Source organism: Somniosus microcephalus, chromosome 14 (assembly GCF_052327205.1).
Source record: "Somniosus microcephalus isolate GS21.2 chromosome 14, FLI_Smic_1.0, whole genome shotgun sequence".
Taxonomy (NCBI): Eukaryota; Metazoa; Chordata; class Chondrichthyes; order Squaliformes; family Somniosidae; genus Somniosus; species Somniosus microcephalus.
This window is the reverse complement of record NC_141000.1, coordinates 134,000,299-134,017,928: the sequence shown is the minus strand read 5'-3', so window position 1 is coordinate 134,017,928 and position 17,630 is coordinate 134,000,299. Positions and strand designations below refer to the sequence as shown.

General features: G+C 56.7%; 1 protein-coding gene across 2 annotated transcripts in view; it reads right to left on the bottom strand.

Moving 5' to 3' along the window:
- pde9aa (phosphodiesterase 9aa) overlaps nt 1–17,630 on the bottom strand; it is a 96,309-nt gene that overhangs the window by 40,688 nt on the left and 37,991 nt on the right. For both annotated transcript variants that reach the window (XM_086007339.1, XM_086007340.1), the window contains exons 7-9: nt 4,979–5,063; nt 2,835–2,889; nt 665–739 (exon numbers count right to left, since the gene is read on the bottom strand). In XM_086007339.1, the coding sequence (XP_085863465.1) occupies nt 665–739; nt 2,835–2,889; nt 4,979–5,063 (215 nt within the window). The remainder of the gene's footprint in view (nt 1–664; nt 740–2,834; nt 2,890–4,978; nt 5,064–17,630) is intronic.

Below are 17,630 nucleotides of genomic sequence, written 5' to 3'. Positions count from 1 at the left end.
CACGCGTGCGGATTCTGTGTGATTCCAGTGTACAGTAATTTACTTGTAGTAGCTTCTGTCAAACATTCCTACAAATGGAAGAATCCCAACTGGGTTCATCGTGGGGTGTCTGTCGGATACACAAGGGACTGTTGGTCATATTTGATCCAGACTTTGCACAAATTTTGTCTTAAAGAAATTGACTGTTCAAATGGATTGTTTCAGTATATTCACAGGAGGGGGGTGATGGGACGGAGTGGAGGGGGGTGATGGGACGGAGTGGAGGGGGGTGACGGGGTGGAGATAAGGGGGTGATGGGGCGGAGGGGAGGGGGTGACGGGGTGGAGATGAGGGGGTGACGGGGTGGAGGGGAGGGGGTGACGGGGTGGAGGGGAGGGGGGGGACGGGGCGGGGGGGACGACGGAGGGGACGGGGCGGTGGGGGACGGAGTGGAGGGGGGTGACGGGACGGAGTGGAGGGGGGTGACGGGACGGAGTGGAGGGGGGTGACGGGCGGAGGGAAGCGGGTGACGGGACGGAGGGGAGCGGGTGACGGTGGAGGGGAGGGGGTGACGGGGCGGAGGGGGGTGACGGGGCGGAGGGGGGGGAAACGGGTGGAGGGGAGGGGGGATGGGGTGATGGGATGGAGGGGAGCGGGTGACGGGGTGGAGGGGAGCTGCACGCACCTCATTGGCTTCCCACTGCCAGGCATCGAATGTCGGTTTCCTGAGCGTCTCGATGGTCTCGGCAGAGAGCATGTACTGTAAATAAAACAGGTGCGCGTTTATTCACAGAGATTTCGACCAACAATCACCACCACAGTCTTTATATCAACTGCAGCCTCTAAAACCTTCCAGCACAGATACATGCCACACCTTTAATATCCCACCCAGTCTAATCCCACTCCCCGCACCCTTTAATATCCCACCCAGTCTAATCCCACTCTCCCCCTCACTCCCCACACCCTTTAGTATCCCACCCAGTCTAATCCCACTCTCCCCCTCACTCCCCGCACCCTTTAATATCCCACCCAGTCTAATCCCACTCTCCCCCTCACTCCCCGTACCTTTTAATACCCCACCCAGTCTAATCCCACTCTCCCCCTCACTCCCCGCACCCTTTAATATCCCACCCAGTCTAATCCCACTCTCCCCCTCACTCCCCGCACCCTTTAATAACCCACCCAGTCTAATCCCACTCTCCCCCTCACTCCCCGCACCCTTTAATATCCCACCCAGTCCAATCCCACTCTCCCCCTCACTCCCCGCACCCTTTAATATCCCACCCAGTCTAATCCCACTCTCCCCCTCACTCCCCGTACCCTTTAATACCCCACCTAGTCTAATCCCACTCTCCCCCTCACTCCCCGCACCCTTTAATATCCCACCCAGTCTAATCCCACTCTCCCCCTCACTCCCCACACCCTTTAGTATCCCACCCAGTCTAATCTCACTCTCCCCTCACTCCCCGCACCCTTTAATATCCCACCCAGTCCAATCCCACTCTCCCCCTCACTCCCCGCACCCTTTAATATCCCACCCAGTCTAATCCCACTCTCCCCCTCACTCCCCGCACCCTTTAATATCCCACCCAGTCTAATCCCACTCTCCCCCTCACTCCCCGCACCCTTTAATAACCCACCCAGTCTAATCCCACTCTCCCCCTCACTCCCCGCACCCTTTAATATCCCACCCAGTCCAATCCCACTCTCCCCCTCACTCCCCGCACCCTTTAATATCCCACCCAGTCTAATCCCACTCTCCCCCTCACTCCCCGCACCCTTTAATATCCCACCCAGTCTAATCCCACTCTCCCCCTCACTCCCCGCACCCTTTAATATCCCACCCAGTCTAATCCCACTCTCCCCCTCACTCCCCGCACCCTTTAATATCCCACCCAGTCTAATCCCACTCTCCCCCTCACTGCCCACACCCTTTAGTATCCCACCCAGTCTAATCCCACTCTCCCCCTCACTCCCCGTACCCTTTAATACCCCACCCAGTCTAATCCCACTCTCCCCCTCACTCCCCGTACCCTTTAATACCCCACCCAGTCTAATCCCACTCTCCCCCTCACTCCCCGTACCCTTTAATATCCCACCCAGTCTAATCCCACTCTCCCCCTCACTCCACGCACCCTTTAATATCCCACCCAGTCTAATCCCACTCTCCCCCTCCCCGCACCCTTTAATAACCCACCCAGTCTAATCCCACTCTCCCCTCACTCCCCGCACCCTTTAATATCCCACCCAGACTAATCCCATTCTCTGAGGAGGGTCTGGTATTGGAGCCCACTTCTGCCTGGAATCTGACCGCTTCCTGCCCTCTGAGTAATCCCAAGCGATGTGGGTGGGGGGGCTATCCTTCAGTCCACCCCTCCATCGCCACATCATATTTGGAGACAAGACTGCCAGGCTCCACAGAGAGCCTCCCAGATCCCCCAGCGGAACACAGGCTGCACAGGGTCATCAGTGGCCTTCACCCTGGCGTCTCCCTACAGCCTGAAGGGAAACGGTGCAAGACACCATCGCCAGTGCTTTCCACTGAGGCCAGGCTGAGCCTCGCCCCTCCCCTCCCTGTCCGCTCCCCTCCCCTCCAATCCTCCCCTTCTATCCTCCCCCTTCCCTCCTGCCCAATCCTCCCTCTCCCTCCCCCTTTCCCTCTCCTCTCTTTCAGGGGACAGGAGTGGGGCTGAAGGAGGTTACGGAGATTGGGAGGGATGAGGCAAACGGAATAAAGTCGTCAACACCTGGATTTTGGCTGGGACCTGGTTACACGGTTACCGTCAGCCAGACGGTGCTGGGACCTGGTTACCTGGTTCTATCAGCTGTATCTAATTAGTGAGAAGTTTCATTACCTTCGGGTAGGACGGCACATCACGGCGCGGAGTCAACTTCTTCACATCCAGGAAACTGTATTTACAGCAAGAATTAGTGAGAGCACAACATCAGCGTCAACACAGCCCCAGCCCCGGCCCCCAGTCCCACTCCCCGGCCCAGCTCCCCGGCCCCCAGTCCCACTCCCCGGCCCCACTCCCCGGCTCCACTCCCCGGCCCCCGGCCCCACTCCCCGGCCCCGGCCCCCGGCCCCACTCCCCGGCCCCCGGCCCCACTCCCCGGCCCCCACTCCCCGGCCCCCAGTCCCACTCCCCGGCCCCCAGTCCCACTCCCCGGCCCCACTCCCCGGCCCCCAGTCCCACTCCCCGGCCCCACTCCCCGGCCCCCAGTCCCACTCCCCGGCCCCACTCCCCGGCTCCCGGCCCCACTCCCCGGCCCCACTCCCCGGCTCCCGGCCCCACTCCCCGGCCCCCGGCCCCACTCCCCGGCTCCCGGCCCCACTCCCCGGCCCGGCTCCCGGCCCCATTCCCCGGCCCCCGGCCCCACTCCCACTCCCCGGCCCCACTCCCCGGCCCCCGGCCCCACTCCCACTCCCCGGCCCCACTCCCCGGCTCCCGGCCCCACTCCCCGGCCCCCGGCCCCACTCCCACTCCCCGGCCCCACTCCCCGGCCCCCGGCCCCACTCCCACTCCCCCGGCCCCACTCCCCGGCTCCCGGCCCCACTCCCCGGCCCCCGGCCCCACTCCCCGGCCCCACTCCCTGGCTCCCGGCCCCATCCCCCGGCCCCACTCCCCGGCCCCCGGCCCCACTCCGCGGCCCCACTCCCCGGCCCCCGGCCCCACTCCCCGGCTCCCAGCCCCACTCCCCGGCCCCCAGTCCCACTCCCATTCCCCGGCTCCCGGCCCCACTCCCCGGCTCCCGGCCCCCAGTCCCACTCCCGGCCCCATTCCCCAGCCCCCGGCCCCACTCCCCGGCCCCCGGCCCCACTCCCCGGCCCCCGGCCCCACTCCCCGGCTGCACACCCCGGCCTCACTCCCCGGCCCCCGGCCCCACTCCCTGGCCCCCGGCCCCACTCCCTGGCTCCCGGCCCCATCCCCCGGCCCCACTCCCCGGCCCCCGGCCCCACTCCCCGGCCCCACTCCCCGGCTGCACTCCCCGGCCTCACTCCCCGGCCCCCAGTCCCACTCCCGGCCCCCGGCCCCACTCCCCGGCCCCACACCCCGGCCCCCGGCCCCACTCCCCGGCCCCCAGTCCCACTTCCACTCCCCGGCCCCATTCCCCAGCCCCCGGCCCCATTCCCCGGCCCGGCCCCATTCCCCAGCCCGGCCCCATTCCCCAGCCCCACTCCCCGGCCCCCGCGGGGCCCCACTCCCCAGACCCACTCCCCGGCCCCACTCGGCCCCCGGCCCACTCCCCGGCTCCCAGTCCCACTCCCCGGCCCCCAGCCCCACTCCCCAGCCCCCGGCCCCACTTCCCCGGCCCCACTCCTCGGCCCCCGGCCCCATTCCCTGGCCCCCGGCCCCACCTGGCCCCACTCCCCGGCCCCATTCCCCGGCCCCACTCCTCGGCCCCCGGCCCCATTCCCTGGCCCCCGGCCCCACCTGGCCCCACTCCCCGGCCCCCGGCCCCACTCCCCGGCCCCCAGTCCTCTATCCCAGCCCAACCGGGGTCGATCGATCGGTGCTGGGGGTGGGTGGGGGGGAGTGATGTACTGAGTGGAGTGTCCCAGGGATCGGTGCTGGGTGATGTACTGAGTGGAGTGTCCCAGGGATCGGTGCTGGGTGATGTACTGAGTGGAGTGTCCCAGGGATCGGTGCTGGGTGATGTACTGAGTGGAGTGTCCCAGGGATCGGTGCTGGGTGATGTACTGAGTGATGTACTGAGTGGAGTGTCCCAGGGAACGGTGCTGGGTGATGTACTGAGTGGAGTGTCCCAGGGATCGGTGCTGGGAGATGTACTGAGTGGAGTGTCCCAGGGATCGGTGCTGGGTGATGTACTGAGTGATGTACTGAGTGGAGTGTCCCAGGGATCGGTGCTGGGTGATGTACTGAGTGATGTACTGAGTGGAGTGTCCCAGGGATCGGTGCTGGGAGATGTACTGAGCGGGTGTCTAACTGTCAGACAGGGGGCAGCCTCAGAGAAGGAACTCCTGCCCGCCACTCACCTGTCATTTCTTTTTGCTATTTCATCGCGCAGCTTTCGAATGTCATTCCGACATTTCTCGATTTCAACCACCTTCAGCCCCTCCACTGCCAATAAACAGAGAGAACTGAACAAGAGAAAACATCTGTGGCAGATCCCACTGCGAACTCTCACCCTGCCCTGTCAGTCTTCTCCCCCTCCTCTCCCAGAAATGCCGACTCTCAATGGGGTTCAAGTCCACGGGTAACTCCAGTAACTCATCAAAATGACCAGTCTGCATGTCTGAGGCCAGCAAGTGTCAGCACCACAGCTCTGCTAACTCAGCACAGGCCTGATTGGAGCCTGGGATCTTCCTGCTCTGTGCGTGTGTGGGGAGCGGGGGGGGCTCGGTACCACAGCAGGTACATAGACGCAGATAGCACTGACACATTTAAAGGGAGGCGAGATGAGAAGAGAATAGAGGGTTATGGGAACAGGGCTGCATGAGGTGATGAGTGAGAGGAGGCTCGTGTGGAGCAGAGACCAATGGCTGGGTTTACATGCTGTAGATTTAATGTAATTCTCTGTAATCAACAATAACTTGTATTTATGGAGCGCCTTTAACGCAGTAAAACCTCCCAAGGTGCTTCACAGGAGCGTAACCAAACAAAATTCGACACCGAGTCACATAGGAGATATTAGGATAGGTTAAAGAGGTAGGTTTTAAGGAGCGTTTTAAGGAGGAGAGAGAGGCAGAGAGGTTTAGGGAGGGAATTCCAGAGCTTAGGGCCCAGGCAGCTGAAGGCTCGGCCACCAATGGTGGAGCGATGGAAATCGGGGACGCTCATGAGGGCAGAATTGGAGGGTTGTAGAGCTGGAGGAGATTACAGAGCAAGGGAGCAGCGAGGCCATGGAGGGATTTGAAAACAAGGATGAGAATTTTAAAATTGAGCCAGACTAGAAGCCAATGTAGGTCAGCAAGCAGAGGGGTGATAGGTGAACTGGACTTGTTGCGAGTTAGGACAGGAGCAGTTGTGCTGTACATTCTGTGCTCTCTAATACAGAGCCTTGTGCTGCCTGCTCTCTCCGTGCCCCCGCGCTCTGCTCTCTAATACAGAGCAATGTGCTGCCTGCTCTCTCCATGCCCCCTCGCGCTCTGCTCTCTAATACAGAGCCATGTGCTGCCTGCTCTCTCCGTGCCCCCCCGCGCTCTCTATTACAGAGCCATGTGCTGCCTGCTCTCTCCGCCCCCGTGCTCTCTAATACAGAGCCATGTGCTGCCTGCTCTCTCCACCCCCACACTCTGCTCTCTAATACAGAGCCATGTGCTGCCTGCTCTCTCCGCCCCCCGCGCTCTGCTCTCTAATACAGAGCCATGTGCTGCCTGCTCTCTCCGTGCCCCCGCGCTCTGCTCTCTAATACAGAGCCATGTGCTGCCTGCTCTCTCCGTGCCCCCGCGCTCTGCTCTCCAATACAGAGCCATGTGCTGCTTGCTCTCTCCGTGCCCCCGCGCTCTGCTCTCTAATACAGAGCCATGTGCTGCCTGCTCTCTCCGCCCCCCGCGCTCTGCTCTCCAATACAGAGCCATGTGCTGCCTGCTCTCTCCGTGCCCCCGCGCTCTGCTCTCTAATACAGAGCCATGTGCTGCCTGCTCTCTCCGCCCCCCGCGCTCTGCTCTCCAATACAGAGCCATGTGCTGCCTGCTCTCTCCGTGCCCCCCACGCTCTGCTCTCTAATACAGAGCCTTGTGCTGCCTGCTCTCTCCGTGCCCCCCGCGCTCTGCTCTCTAATACAGAGCCTTGTGCTGCCTGCTCGCTCCGTGCCCCCCGCGCTCTGCTCTCTAATACAGAGCCATGTGCTGCCTGCTCTCTCCGTGCCCCCCACACTCTGCTCTCTAATACAGAGCCATGTGCTGCCTGCTCTCTCCGTGCCCCCGCGCTCTGCTCTCTAATACAGAGCCATGTGCTGCCTGCTCTCTCCGTGCCCCCGCGCTCTGCTCTCCAATACAGAGCCATGTGCTGCTTGCTCTCTCCGTGCCCCCGCGCTCTGCTCTCCAATACAGAGCCATGTGCTGCCTGCTCTCTCCGTGCCCCCCACGCTCTGCTCTCTAATACAGAGCCTTGTGCTGCCTGCTCTCTCCGTGCCCCCCGCGCTCTGCTCTCTAATACAGAGCCTTGTGCTGCCTGCTCGCTCCGTGCCCCCCGCGCTCTGCTCTCTAATACAGAGCCATGTGCTGCCTGCTCTCTCCGTGCCCCCCACACTCTGCTCTCTAATACAGAGTCATGTGCTGCCTGCTCTCTCCGTGCCCCCCACGCTCTGCTCTCTAATGTAGTGTATGTAACCTGTACCACCTTAAGAGGATACCTTAAGGTGATGGACTACTTTTTGATGGCTCCTGTACATTGTAGTACCGGTGGTGACCACACCGGTATATAAAACCCTGTGGAGCAAAGTGTATTCCAGTTCAGCCCTGACCCTCAGTTACTAAAGACCTGTTTAAGTATTTCTGTAGTCTGTGTCCAGTTATTCAGCATAACTACATTTGGAAACACAGACTCAGCAGTGGCGACGAGTCTGATCTTACCTAGCGGCAGTTGCATCAAAGGAAGCTTCGCCTCTGAAACGGGTGTCGAACAAGGACATCCACCCTCAACATCCTGCTGGGCACTGCATAGCACGGGAGGCAATCGGGAACCCGGGTTGGTTTCTGGCGACGAAGTCTAACATCAGTGAACATCCCTTCGACGACAGCGGCGGGTAAGCCCGATCGAGCGGCACGGGGGGGAAGTCGGCTGAGTTGTCAGTAAGAGAAGGGGAGGGAAACGACGAAAAGGGCGGAGAACACGACCGCAGCCGGTGTCAGGGGCCGGACTGCAATCGGGGCAGAGACGCGCAGCAGCCAGAAAAGCGTTTATGTCCACAAGGACCGCGGGAGCGGCGGGGAACAAGAGCAGCAGCGTCGGGGAAAATAAGGGACCGCTGGGAGGCGAGAACGGCAACAGCGCAGTAATCGCCATTTTTAGTCGGCGGGGGAAGAAGACAAGCGCGGGAAAAGCCGCCAAGCGCGGGAAGCCGCCATTTTGAAAAATAAAATAAAATAATAATCATAATCCGAAGGAAAGGAAACTCAACAAGGATGCCAAAAACGGGTAACATCACTGCTTTTGATAGCGATGTGGAAGATTGGGCCACTTATGTGGAACGCGTTGAAGTTTATTGTACAGCGAATGAGGTACCGGTGGATAAGAAAGCACTAACCCTATTAAACTCGATGGGTGCGAAGACGTACGGGTTATTAAGGAACCTTGTAACACCAGATAAACCGGTAGGAAAGAGTTTCGCGGATATTGTTACTATCCTGCAAGAGCATTTAAACCCCACGCCGCTGCTGATAGCGGAACGATTTAAATTCTACAAAAGAATTCAACTTAAAGAGGAAAGCAACGCTGAATTCTTAATCGAACTGCGCAAGTTATCAAAGCACTGTCAGTTCGGTACAGGACTAGCAGACGCACTGAGAGATAAGTTTGTGTGTGGGCTACTAAGGGAAGGAACCCAGAAGCGACTGCTAGAGGAAAAGGATCTTACGCTGGACAAAGCTTTCAGCATTGCAGCATCGCACGAGGCAGCAGCACGAGGCACTGCAGAAATGCAGCAAAGGCCATTGGAATTCAGCACCAATGAAATGGCATTGGGCGCAGTAAAGTGCTATCGTTGCGGAAGGACAACGCATGACCAGAACCAGTGCTGGTTCAAAGATAAAGAATGCAGGCAATGTGGCAAACTTGGTCACATAGCGAGAGTATGCCGGTCAGGAAAGAAGACCAGCAGCAAAAAGTCGCCGCAGGAGAAGTACAAAAAAGTACACAAGGTGACAGAGAACAGTTCGGATGAACAGAAGACGGATTCAGACTCCAGCAGTAAGGAACTGGGTTGTCTAAAAATACATAATGTGGGTAACACAGCAGACCACCAAACTATCTGGGTCATGCTTCGGATAGCAGGAGTCCAAGTGAAGATGGAATTGGACACTGGATCGGCATTGACGGTCATGAATAAGCAAGATTACAAAAGGTTATTCTCACACATTCCCCTGAGGGATACGGAGATTGTATTGAAAACATACACGGGGCAACGAGTATACCCCATCGGAAAGATAAAGGTAAATGTGGTCTACAATGGTAAAGAAAGTCAGGAAATGGACTTGTATGTGTTACCTGAGGGAGGTCCGCCACTACTGGGACGGGAATGGATCCGGAGAATAAATGTGGACTGGCATTCCATACAAGCACTAACTGTAGATTCCTGTAAAGAGGACGACGTCAAACCTAAACGACTGTCCACAATATTGGATGATGCTAAGGAGGTGTTCCAACAGGGACTGGGAACACTGAAAGGAATTACGGCAAACATCAAGGTTGAAGAACATGCAAACCCAAAATTTTTCAAATCCAGACCGGTACCTTATGCAATACGACCTGCTGTGGAAGCAGAGCTGGAAGGGCTAGAACGTTCAGGAGTACTGTCAAAGGTGGACTGGAGCGAATGGGCCACACCCATTGTTCCCGTCATGAAGCGTTCGTTGAGCAACAAGCCGGGGGAACCTGGGAAGGTTCGCATCTGTGGTGATTTCAAGATCACTGTTAATCCGGTTCTTCACACGGTGCAATATCCGCTTCCGCGGATTGAAGATATCTTCGCTTCGCTGTCTGGCGGGAAACACTTCACCAAGATAGACCTGGCGCAGGCGTACCTACAGATGGAAGTTGATGAAGCGTCACGCCAGTATCTCACGATCAACACACATAAGGGCTTATATCGGTATAATAGACTGGTTTTTGGAGTGGCATCGGCTCCAGCGATTTGGCAAAGGGCCATGGAGCAGGTATTGCAGGGAATTCCAGGCACACAATGCTACCTGGACGACATTCTGATTACAGGAGATGATGATAAGGAGCACCTCGCGAATTTGGAGCAGGTGCTCACCAGATTGAAAGAATATGGACTCAGTTAATCGCCAGAAATGTGAGTTCTTTCAAAAGCGAATCTCGTACTGCGGCCATGTCATTGACCAGGAGGGGCTCCATAAGTCACCTGACAAGATCGAAGCTGTTGTGAAAGCTCCCGCTCCGGAAAATGTATCCCAGTTGAGGTCGTTCCTTGGGTTGGTTAACTATTACCACAAGTTTCTTCCAAATTTATCCACGGTGTTACACCCACTGAACACTCTTTTGCAAATGGGAGTACCATGGAAGTGGAGCGAGGATTGTAAGCGGGCTTTTCAAAAAAGCAAGGCACTGATCACCTCTAAGGAAGTGTTGGCTCACTTTAACCCAACGCTGCCTATTCGCTTAGCTTGTGATGCTTCTCCATATGGTATCGGGGCAGTGCTCTCACATAAGTTGCCAAATGGCTTGGAAAGGCCAGTCGCGTTCGCATCCAGATCATTGACCTCCGCAGAGCGCAACTATGCTCAGATAGATAGGGAGGCTCTCAGCCTCGTGTGGGGAGTTAAGAAATTTAACCATTACCTGCAAGGCCAAAAGTTTACGCTGCTGACAGATCACCAGCCGTTGGTTTCCATTTTTAACCCTAAGAAGGGTGTTCCGGTTATGACGGCGCAGAGGCTTCAGAGATGGTCCCTTTTCCTAGGGGCACATCAATATGATATCGAATTCAAAGGTACAAAGCAATATGGTAATGCTGATGGGCTGTCGCGCCTGCCACTACCTACAGCGGAAGAGGCACCGGCAGTTGACCCTGTCGAGATATTTCACTCGACCATCATCGAATGCTTACCAGTCACCAATGCGAGTATTGAGAGAGAGACCCGAAACGACCCGACACTGTCTCGGGTCTACGATTTGACAGTGAAGGGATGGCCAGCACATGGCGACCCACTGTTACCAGCATTCTCAGCCAGACGAGAACAGCTGTCCGTCTGTCAAGGAACATTGATGTATGGAACAAGGGTGATTATTCCTCCTAAATTAAGGGAGAGAGTTCTGAAGGAACTGCATGAAGGTCATCTGGGGGGAGTCAAGATGAAAAGCCTTGCTAGGGCTTATGTGTGGTGGCCAGGTATCGACAAACAAATAGAGGATCTGACTAAAAGCTGCTCAGGGTGCCAAAAAGTTCAAAACGCACCTCCAATTGCACCGCTGCATCCGTGGGAATGGCCTTCAGCCCCATGGCAACGTGTGCATATCGACTTTGCAGGTCCATTCATGGATTCCATGTTTTTGATAGCGGTAGACGCACATTCTAAATGGCCAGAAGTGATTAAGATGTCGACCACTACCTCTGAAAAGATGATCGCAGTTCTAAGAACCATATTTGCAAGGAATGGGTTGCCGGAACAAATATGTTCAGACAACGGACCACAGTTCGTGTCAGAAGAATTCCAGAAATTCATGAAAAAGAATGGGGTGAAACACTATACATCTGCCCCATATCATCCGGCTACCAATGGGTTGGCCGAGAGATTTGTACAAACGTTCAAAAAGGCGATAAAGGCCATGAGCGAAGACCATATTCCACTACAACACAAGGTGGACAATTTCCTGATGGCATATCGAAACGCCACGCATGCAGTGACCAATCAAAGCCCTGCCATAATGTTCTATAACAGGAGGTTGCGGTCCCGGTTGGATTTGTTAAAACCCAATGTGCGTAGGGAAGTCGAAAACAAGCAATTACAGCACGTAAATAACAAGGCCACTCGGAGTTTCGAAATAGGACAACCAGTGTTGGCCAGGGACTATAGGAATGATAAATGGCAATCCGGAACAATTCGTGCCCAACAAGGACCCTTGATGTACACGGTAGACGTTGGAGAGAACGTAATACGACGTCATGCTGACCAACTTGTGGAATCGAGAACAAGGGTCGACCCCATGTCTACGGCAGAGACACCAGTTGAAGAAGTTATTGAGCCTGTAGCATCTACCTCAGACTCGAACGTACATGATGATGTTCAATCCATAGGAGATCAAATGGATGAGTCACCCCAGCAACGAGAACCAGAGACCCCTGAAAGGCGTTATCCGGCCCGGATCAGGAGGCCTCCCCAGAGACTGAATCTTTGAACAGTTTTGTGTGAAAGTTGTACATATGTTATCCATGTAATGTTTAAATTGGGGTGTACACTGTTAAGCTAAAAGGGGAGGAATTGTAGTGTATGTAACCTGTACCACCTTAAGAGGATACCTTAAGGTGATGGACTACTTTTTGATGGCTCCTGTACATTGTAGTACCGGTGGTGACCACACCGGTATATAAAACCCTGTGGAGCAAAGTGTATTCCAGTTCAGCCCTGACCCTCAGTTACTAAAGACCTGTTTAAGTATTTCTGTAGTCTGTGTCCAGTTATTCAGCATAACTACATTTGAAAGCACAGACTCAACATCTAATACAGAGCAATGTGCTGCCTGCTCTCTCCGTGCCCCCCAAACTCTGCTCTCTAATACAGAGCCATGTGCTCCCTGCTCTCTCCGCCACCCCCCGCGCTCTGCTCTCTAATACAGAGCAATGTGCTGCCTGCTCTCTCCCCCCCCGCGCTCTGCTCTCTAATACAGAGCCATGTGCTCCCTGCTCTCTCCGTGCCCCCCCGCGCTCTGCTCTCTAATAGAGAGCCATGTGCTGCCTGCTCTCTCCGCCACCCCCCGCGCTCTGCTCTCTAATACAGAGCAATGTGCTGCCTGCTCTCTCCGCCCCCCGCACTCTGCTCTCTAATACAGAGCCATGTGCTGCCTGCTCTCTCCGTGCCCCCGCGCTCTGCTCTCTAATACAGAGCCATGTGCTGCCTGCTCTCTCCGTGCCCCCATGCTCTGCTCTCTAATACAGAGCCATGTGCTGCCTGCTCTCTCCGTGCCCCCCACGCTCTGCTCTCTAATACAGAGCCATGTGCTGCCTGCTCTCTCCGCCCCCGCGCTCTGCTCTCTAATACAGAGCCATGTGCTGCCTGCTCTCTCCGTGCCCCCCACGCTCTGCTCTCTAATACAGAGCCATGTGCTGCCTGCTCTCTCTGTGCCCCCCGCGCTCTGCTCTCTAATACAGAGCCTTGTGCTGCCTGCTCTCTCCGCCCCCCACGCTCTGCTCTCTAATACAGAGCCATGTGCTGCCTGCTCTCTCCGTGCCCCCCGCGCTCTGCTCTCTAATACAGAGCCATGTGCTGCCTGCTCTCTCCGTGCCCCCCGCGCTCTGCTCTCTAATACAGAGCCATGTGCTGCCTGCTGTCTCCGCCCCCCCGCGCTCTGCTCTCTAATACAGAGCCATGTGCTGCCTGCTCTCTCCGCCCCCCCGCGCTCTGCTCTCTAATACAGAGCCATGTGCTGCCTGCTCTCTCCGTGCCCTCCACGCTCTGCTCTCTAATACAGAGCCATGTGCTGCCTGCTCTCTCCGTGCCCCCCGCGCTCTGCTCTCTAATACAGAGCCATGTGCTGCCTGCTCTCTCCGTGCCCCCCACGCTCTGCGCTCTAATACAGAGCAATGTGCTGCCTGCTCTCTCCGTGCCCCCCGTGCTCTGCTCTCTAATACAGAGCCATGTGCTGCCTGCTCTCTCCGCCCCCTGCGCTCTGCTCTCTAATACAGAGCCATGTGCTGCCTGCTCTCTCCGCCCCCGCGCTCTGCTCTCTGTGATGAAATATGCCATTCATCAGGCACTCTGTATTCTCTGTGTTTGATTGTGCCTGTGACTGTGACAAGCAGGGGAGTTTAGTTTCAGTTTCATTTCCTTACCTGTATTGTATTGTGTGTAGGGCTCCGCCCATACCTGGCCCCTACTTAAGCAGGCCCCAGCGTGTCTCACAGGCAGTACAGCAGATCTCTGGATGAGAGACACTTCTCCACTGTGTATTACTTTCTGAGTTAATAAAAGCCTTGCTTTGCTCCATTAACGTTGAGTCTCGGATTCATTGAGGCACATCAATTTTATTAACTCAGTTTTCAACGCAATGGATCAACTCTTGAAACCCGAACGTTTGGATTTGGACCCGCATGCTTCAGACGCATCGGCACAATTCGGACACTGGTTTAAGTGTATGGAATTCTTCCTGGACAATTCCGCAGCCATCACAGACGCTACGGACGCTGAAAGTATGAAACTCGGAATCCTGCGGAATTGGGTAAGCCACCGGGTTTACCCCCTCATCCAAGACGCCGACACGTACCCGGCCGCCTGCGACATCCTAAAGGCGCATTACCAGCAGCCTACGAACGAGGTGTACGCTAGGCATCTGCTCGCTACTCGCACACAGCGACCTGGGGAATCGCTGGATGAGTTCCTAGTCACCCTGAAAACGCTTGGCAAAGACTGCAAGTGCCAAGATGTAAAAGCCGCAGTGTACACTGACGAGCTTGTTCGTGATGCCTTTATCACAGGCCTCAGCTCCACTTACATCCGGCAGAGACTACTGGAAAAAACGGGATTGGACCTGAAACAGGCTGTGGACACAGCGCGATCCCTGGATGTGGCCCAGAGAAACTCGGATGCCTACTCTTCAGCCTGCGCCGCCCACGCCGCCACGTGTGCACCAAGGGCGCCGCCATCTTGGAAGGCATCTTCCCCACCCGGCAGCCCGACACCGTTGGGGCCCCGCTCTCCCCCCAGAAGCCCTACGACAGCCGCGACGCGTCGGGGCCCCAACTGCTACTTCTGCGGGCAGCCGAAGCACACCAGAAACCTGTGCCCGGTGAAAGGCACCACCTGCTTTAAGTGCGGTAAGAAGGGGCACTTCGGGAAGGTGTGCAGAGGGAACCCCGCCGGAAAACCCGCCACCGCCGCGTGTGCGCCGTGGGAGCGGCCATCTTGGACGCCATCTTGCCCAACCTTGTGGGGTCCGCCATCTTGTGAGCAGACAGCGTGGACGCCATCTTGTCTCGATCAGGGCCCTACAGTGGCATCGGTCACAGTGGACCAGACCAGACCGCACCCGCTATCCAAATCAATGGTGGACATGGAGGTAAACGGGTGCGGGGTTAAATGTTTAATTGACAGTGGAAGCACGGAGAGTTTTATCCACCCTGAACTAGCACAACAACTCTCTCTAACGGTGGTCCCTGCTCGGGGCACCATCTCTATGGCTGATAAAACCCAGACATCGACCATTATGGGTTACTGCGCGGTACAATTGTCCGTTAACGGAACTGTATACGATAATTTTAAATGACTAATCATGAAGAGTCTATGTGCGAGCGTGATCTTGGGCCTGGATTTCCAGTGCCACCACCAAAGCATCACGTTCAATTACGGTGGGTCCCAGCCGCCCCTCACAGTGTGCGGTCTGGCTACCCTGAAGGTAAAGCTGCCTTCGCTATTCACGAACCTTACTCCCAACTGCCGGCCAATAGCGACCAAAAGCAGGAGGTACAGCTGGGAGGACAGGCGGTTTATCGCGACCGAGGTGGACAGGCTGCTGAGGGAGCGCGTTATTGAACGCAGCAACAGCCCGTGGCGCGCCCAAGTGGTGGTGGTGAGGGGTAGCGAGAAGAAACGGATGGTGATCGACTATAGCCAAACGATCAACATGTATACCCAACTAGACGTCTACCCGTTACCCCGCATATCAGAAATGGTGAACCAAATTGCCCAATACCGGGTGTTCTCCAACATCGACCTCAAGTCAGCGTACCACCAGCTCCCTATCAGACCAGAGGACCGCCCGTACACCGCCTTCGAGGCGAACGGACGCCTCTACCAATTCCTCAGAGTCCCCTTTGGGGTGATGAATGGGATCTCGGTCTTCCAGAGGGAGATGGACCGCATGGTCGATGACCACCACTTGCAGGCAACCTTCCCCTACCTCGACAACGTCACCATCTGCGGTCACAACCAGCAGGATCACGACTCGAACCTCGAGAGGTTCCTGAAAACCGCACAAAAACTCAACCTCACTTACAACGAGGACAAGTGCGTTTTCAACACCACGCGCCTCTGCATACTAGGCAGCGTGGTGGAGAATGGGGAAATCGGACCAGACCCCGACCGACTGCGCCCCCTACGGGAGCTGCCCCTGCCCAACACTCCCAAAGCCCTGAAAAGGTGCCTGGGGTTATTTTCTTATTATGCCCAATGGGTCCCCAACTACTCCGACAAAGCCCGCCCCCTCTTGAAAGCATCCTCTTTTCCGCTCTCTGCTGAGGCCCACGCCGCCTTCAAAAGCATTAAGCGGGATATTGAGCGGGCCACGCTACAGGCAGTGGACGAGAACACTCCCTTTCAAGTGGAAAGTGATGCGTCTGACTTTGCCTTGGCGGCCACCCTCAACCAGGCGGGGCGGCCCGTAGCTTTCTTCTCGAGGACCCTCCAAGGGCCCGAGATCAGACACTCCTCCGTGGAAAAGGAGGCCCAAGCCATCGTGGAGGCAGTGCGCCACTGGCGCCACTACCTAGCTGGCAAACGCTTCACCCTACTTACCGACCAGCGGTCGGTAGCATTTATGTTTAATAATAAACAGAAGGGGAAGATTAAAAATGATAAGATTCTCAGGTGGCAGATCGAGCTCTCCACCTTCGAGTATGACATCATTTACCGGCCAGGGGCCCTTAACGAATCCCCCGATGCCCTCTCACGAGGGATGTGTGCCAGCGCCACCGGGGATCGGCTACAGACCCTCCACAACGACCTCTGCCACCCAGGGGTCACACAGCTGTTCCACTTCATAAAGTCCCGCAACTTACCCTACTCGATTGAGGAAGTTCGGTCTCTGACCAGGAACTGCCGCACTTGCGCTGAGTGCAAGCCTCGGTTCTACCACCCAGATAGAGCCCACTTAATCAAAGCTACACGGCCCTTTGAGCAGCTCAGCTTAGATTTCAAGGGCCCCCTCCCGTCAGTCGACCGCAATGTTTACTTCCTGAACATTGTGGACGAATACTCCCGTTTCCCATTCGCCTTCCCCTGCCCAGACATGGCCAGCGCCACGGTCATTAAATGCCTCAACAGCCTGTTCACAGAATCACAGAAACCCCACAGTGCAGATAGAGGCCATTTCGGCCCATCGAGCCTGCACCGACACATATCCCACCCAATCCCCGTAACCCCTACACCAACACATATCCCACCCTATCCCCGTAACCCCACGTATTTAATCCCCCTAACACTAAGGGTCAATTTATCATGGCCAATCAACCTAACCCGCACATCTTTGGACTGTGGGAGGAAACCGGAGCACCCGGAGAAAACCCACGCAAACACGGGGAGAATGTGCAAACTCCACACAGACAGTCACCCGAGGCCGGATTTGAACCCGGGTCCCTGGCGCTGTGAGGCAACAGTGCTAACCACTATGCCACCGTGCTGCCTGTTCGGTATGCCGAGCTACATCCATACGGATAGGGGGGCGTCCTTCATGAGTGAAGAGCTACGCCAGTACATGCTGTCCAGGGGGATCGCCACGAGCTGTACCACCAGCTACAACCCCCAGGGTAACGGCCAGGTGGAGCGAGAGAACGGGACAGTATGGAAAGCAGTCACTCTAGCTCTAAGGACCAAGGGCCTCCCTATCTCCCACTGGCAGGAAGTCCTCCCAGATGTGCTCCATTCGATACGGTCGCTATTGTGTACTGCCACTAATGCCACGCCTCATGAACGAATGTTTGCCTTTCCCCGGAAATCCACCTCAGGCGTATCCATGCCGTCATGGCTCTCCACCCCAGGTCCGGTATTTGTACGAAGGCATGTGAGGGGCCAGAAG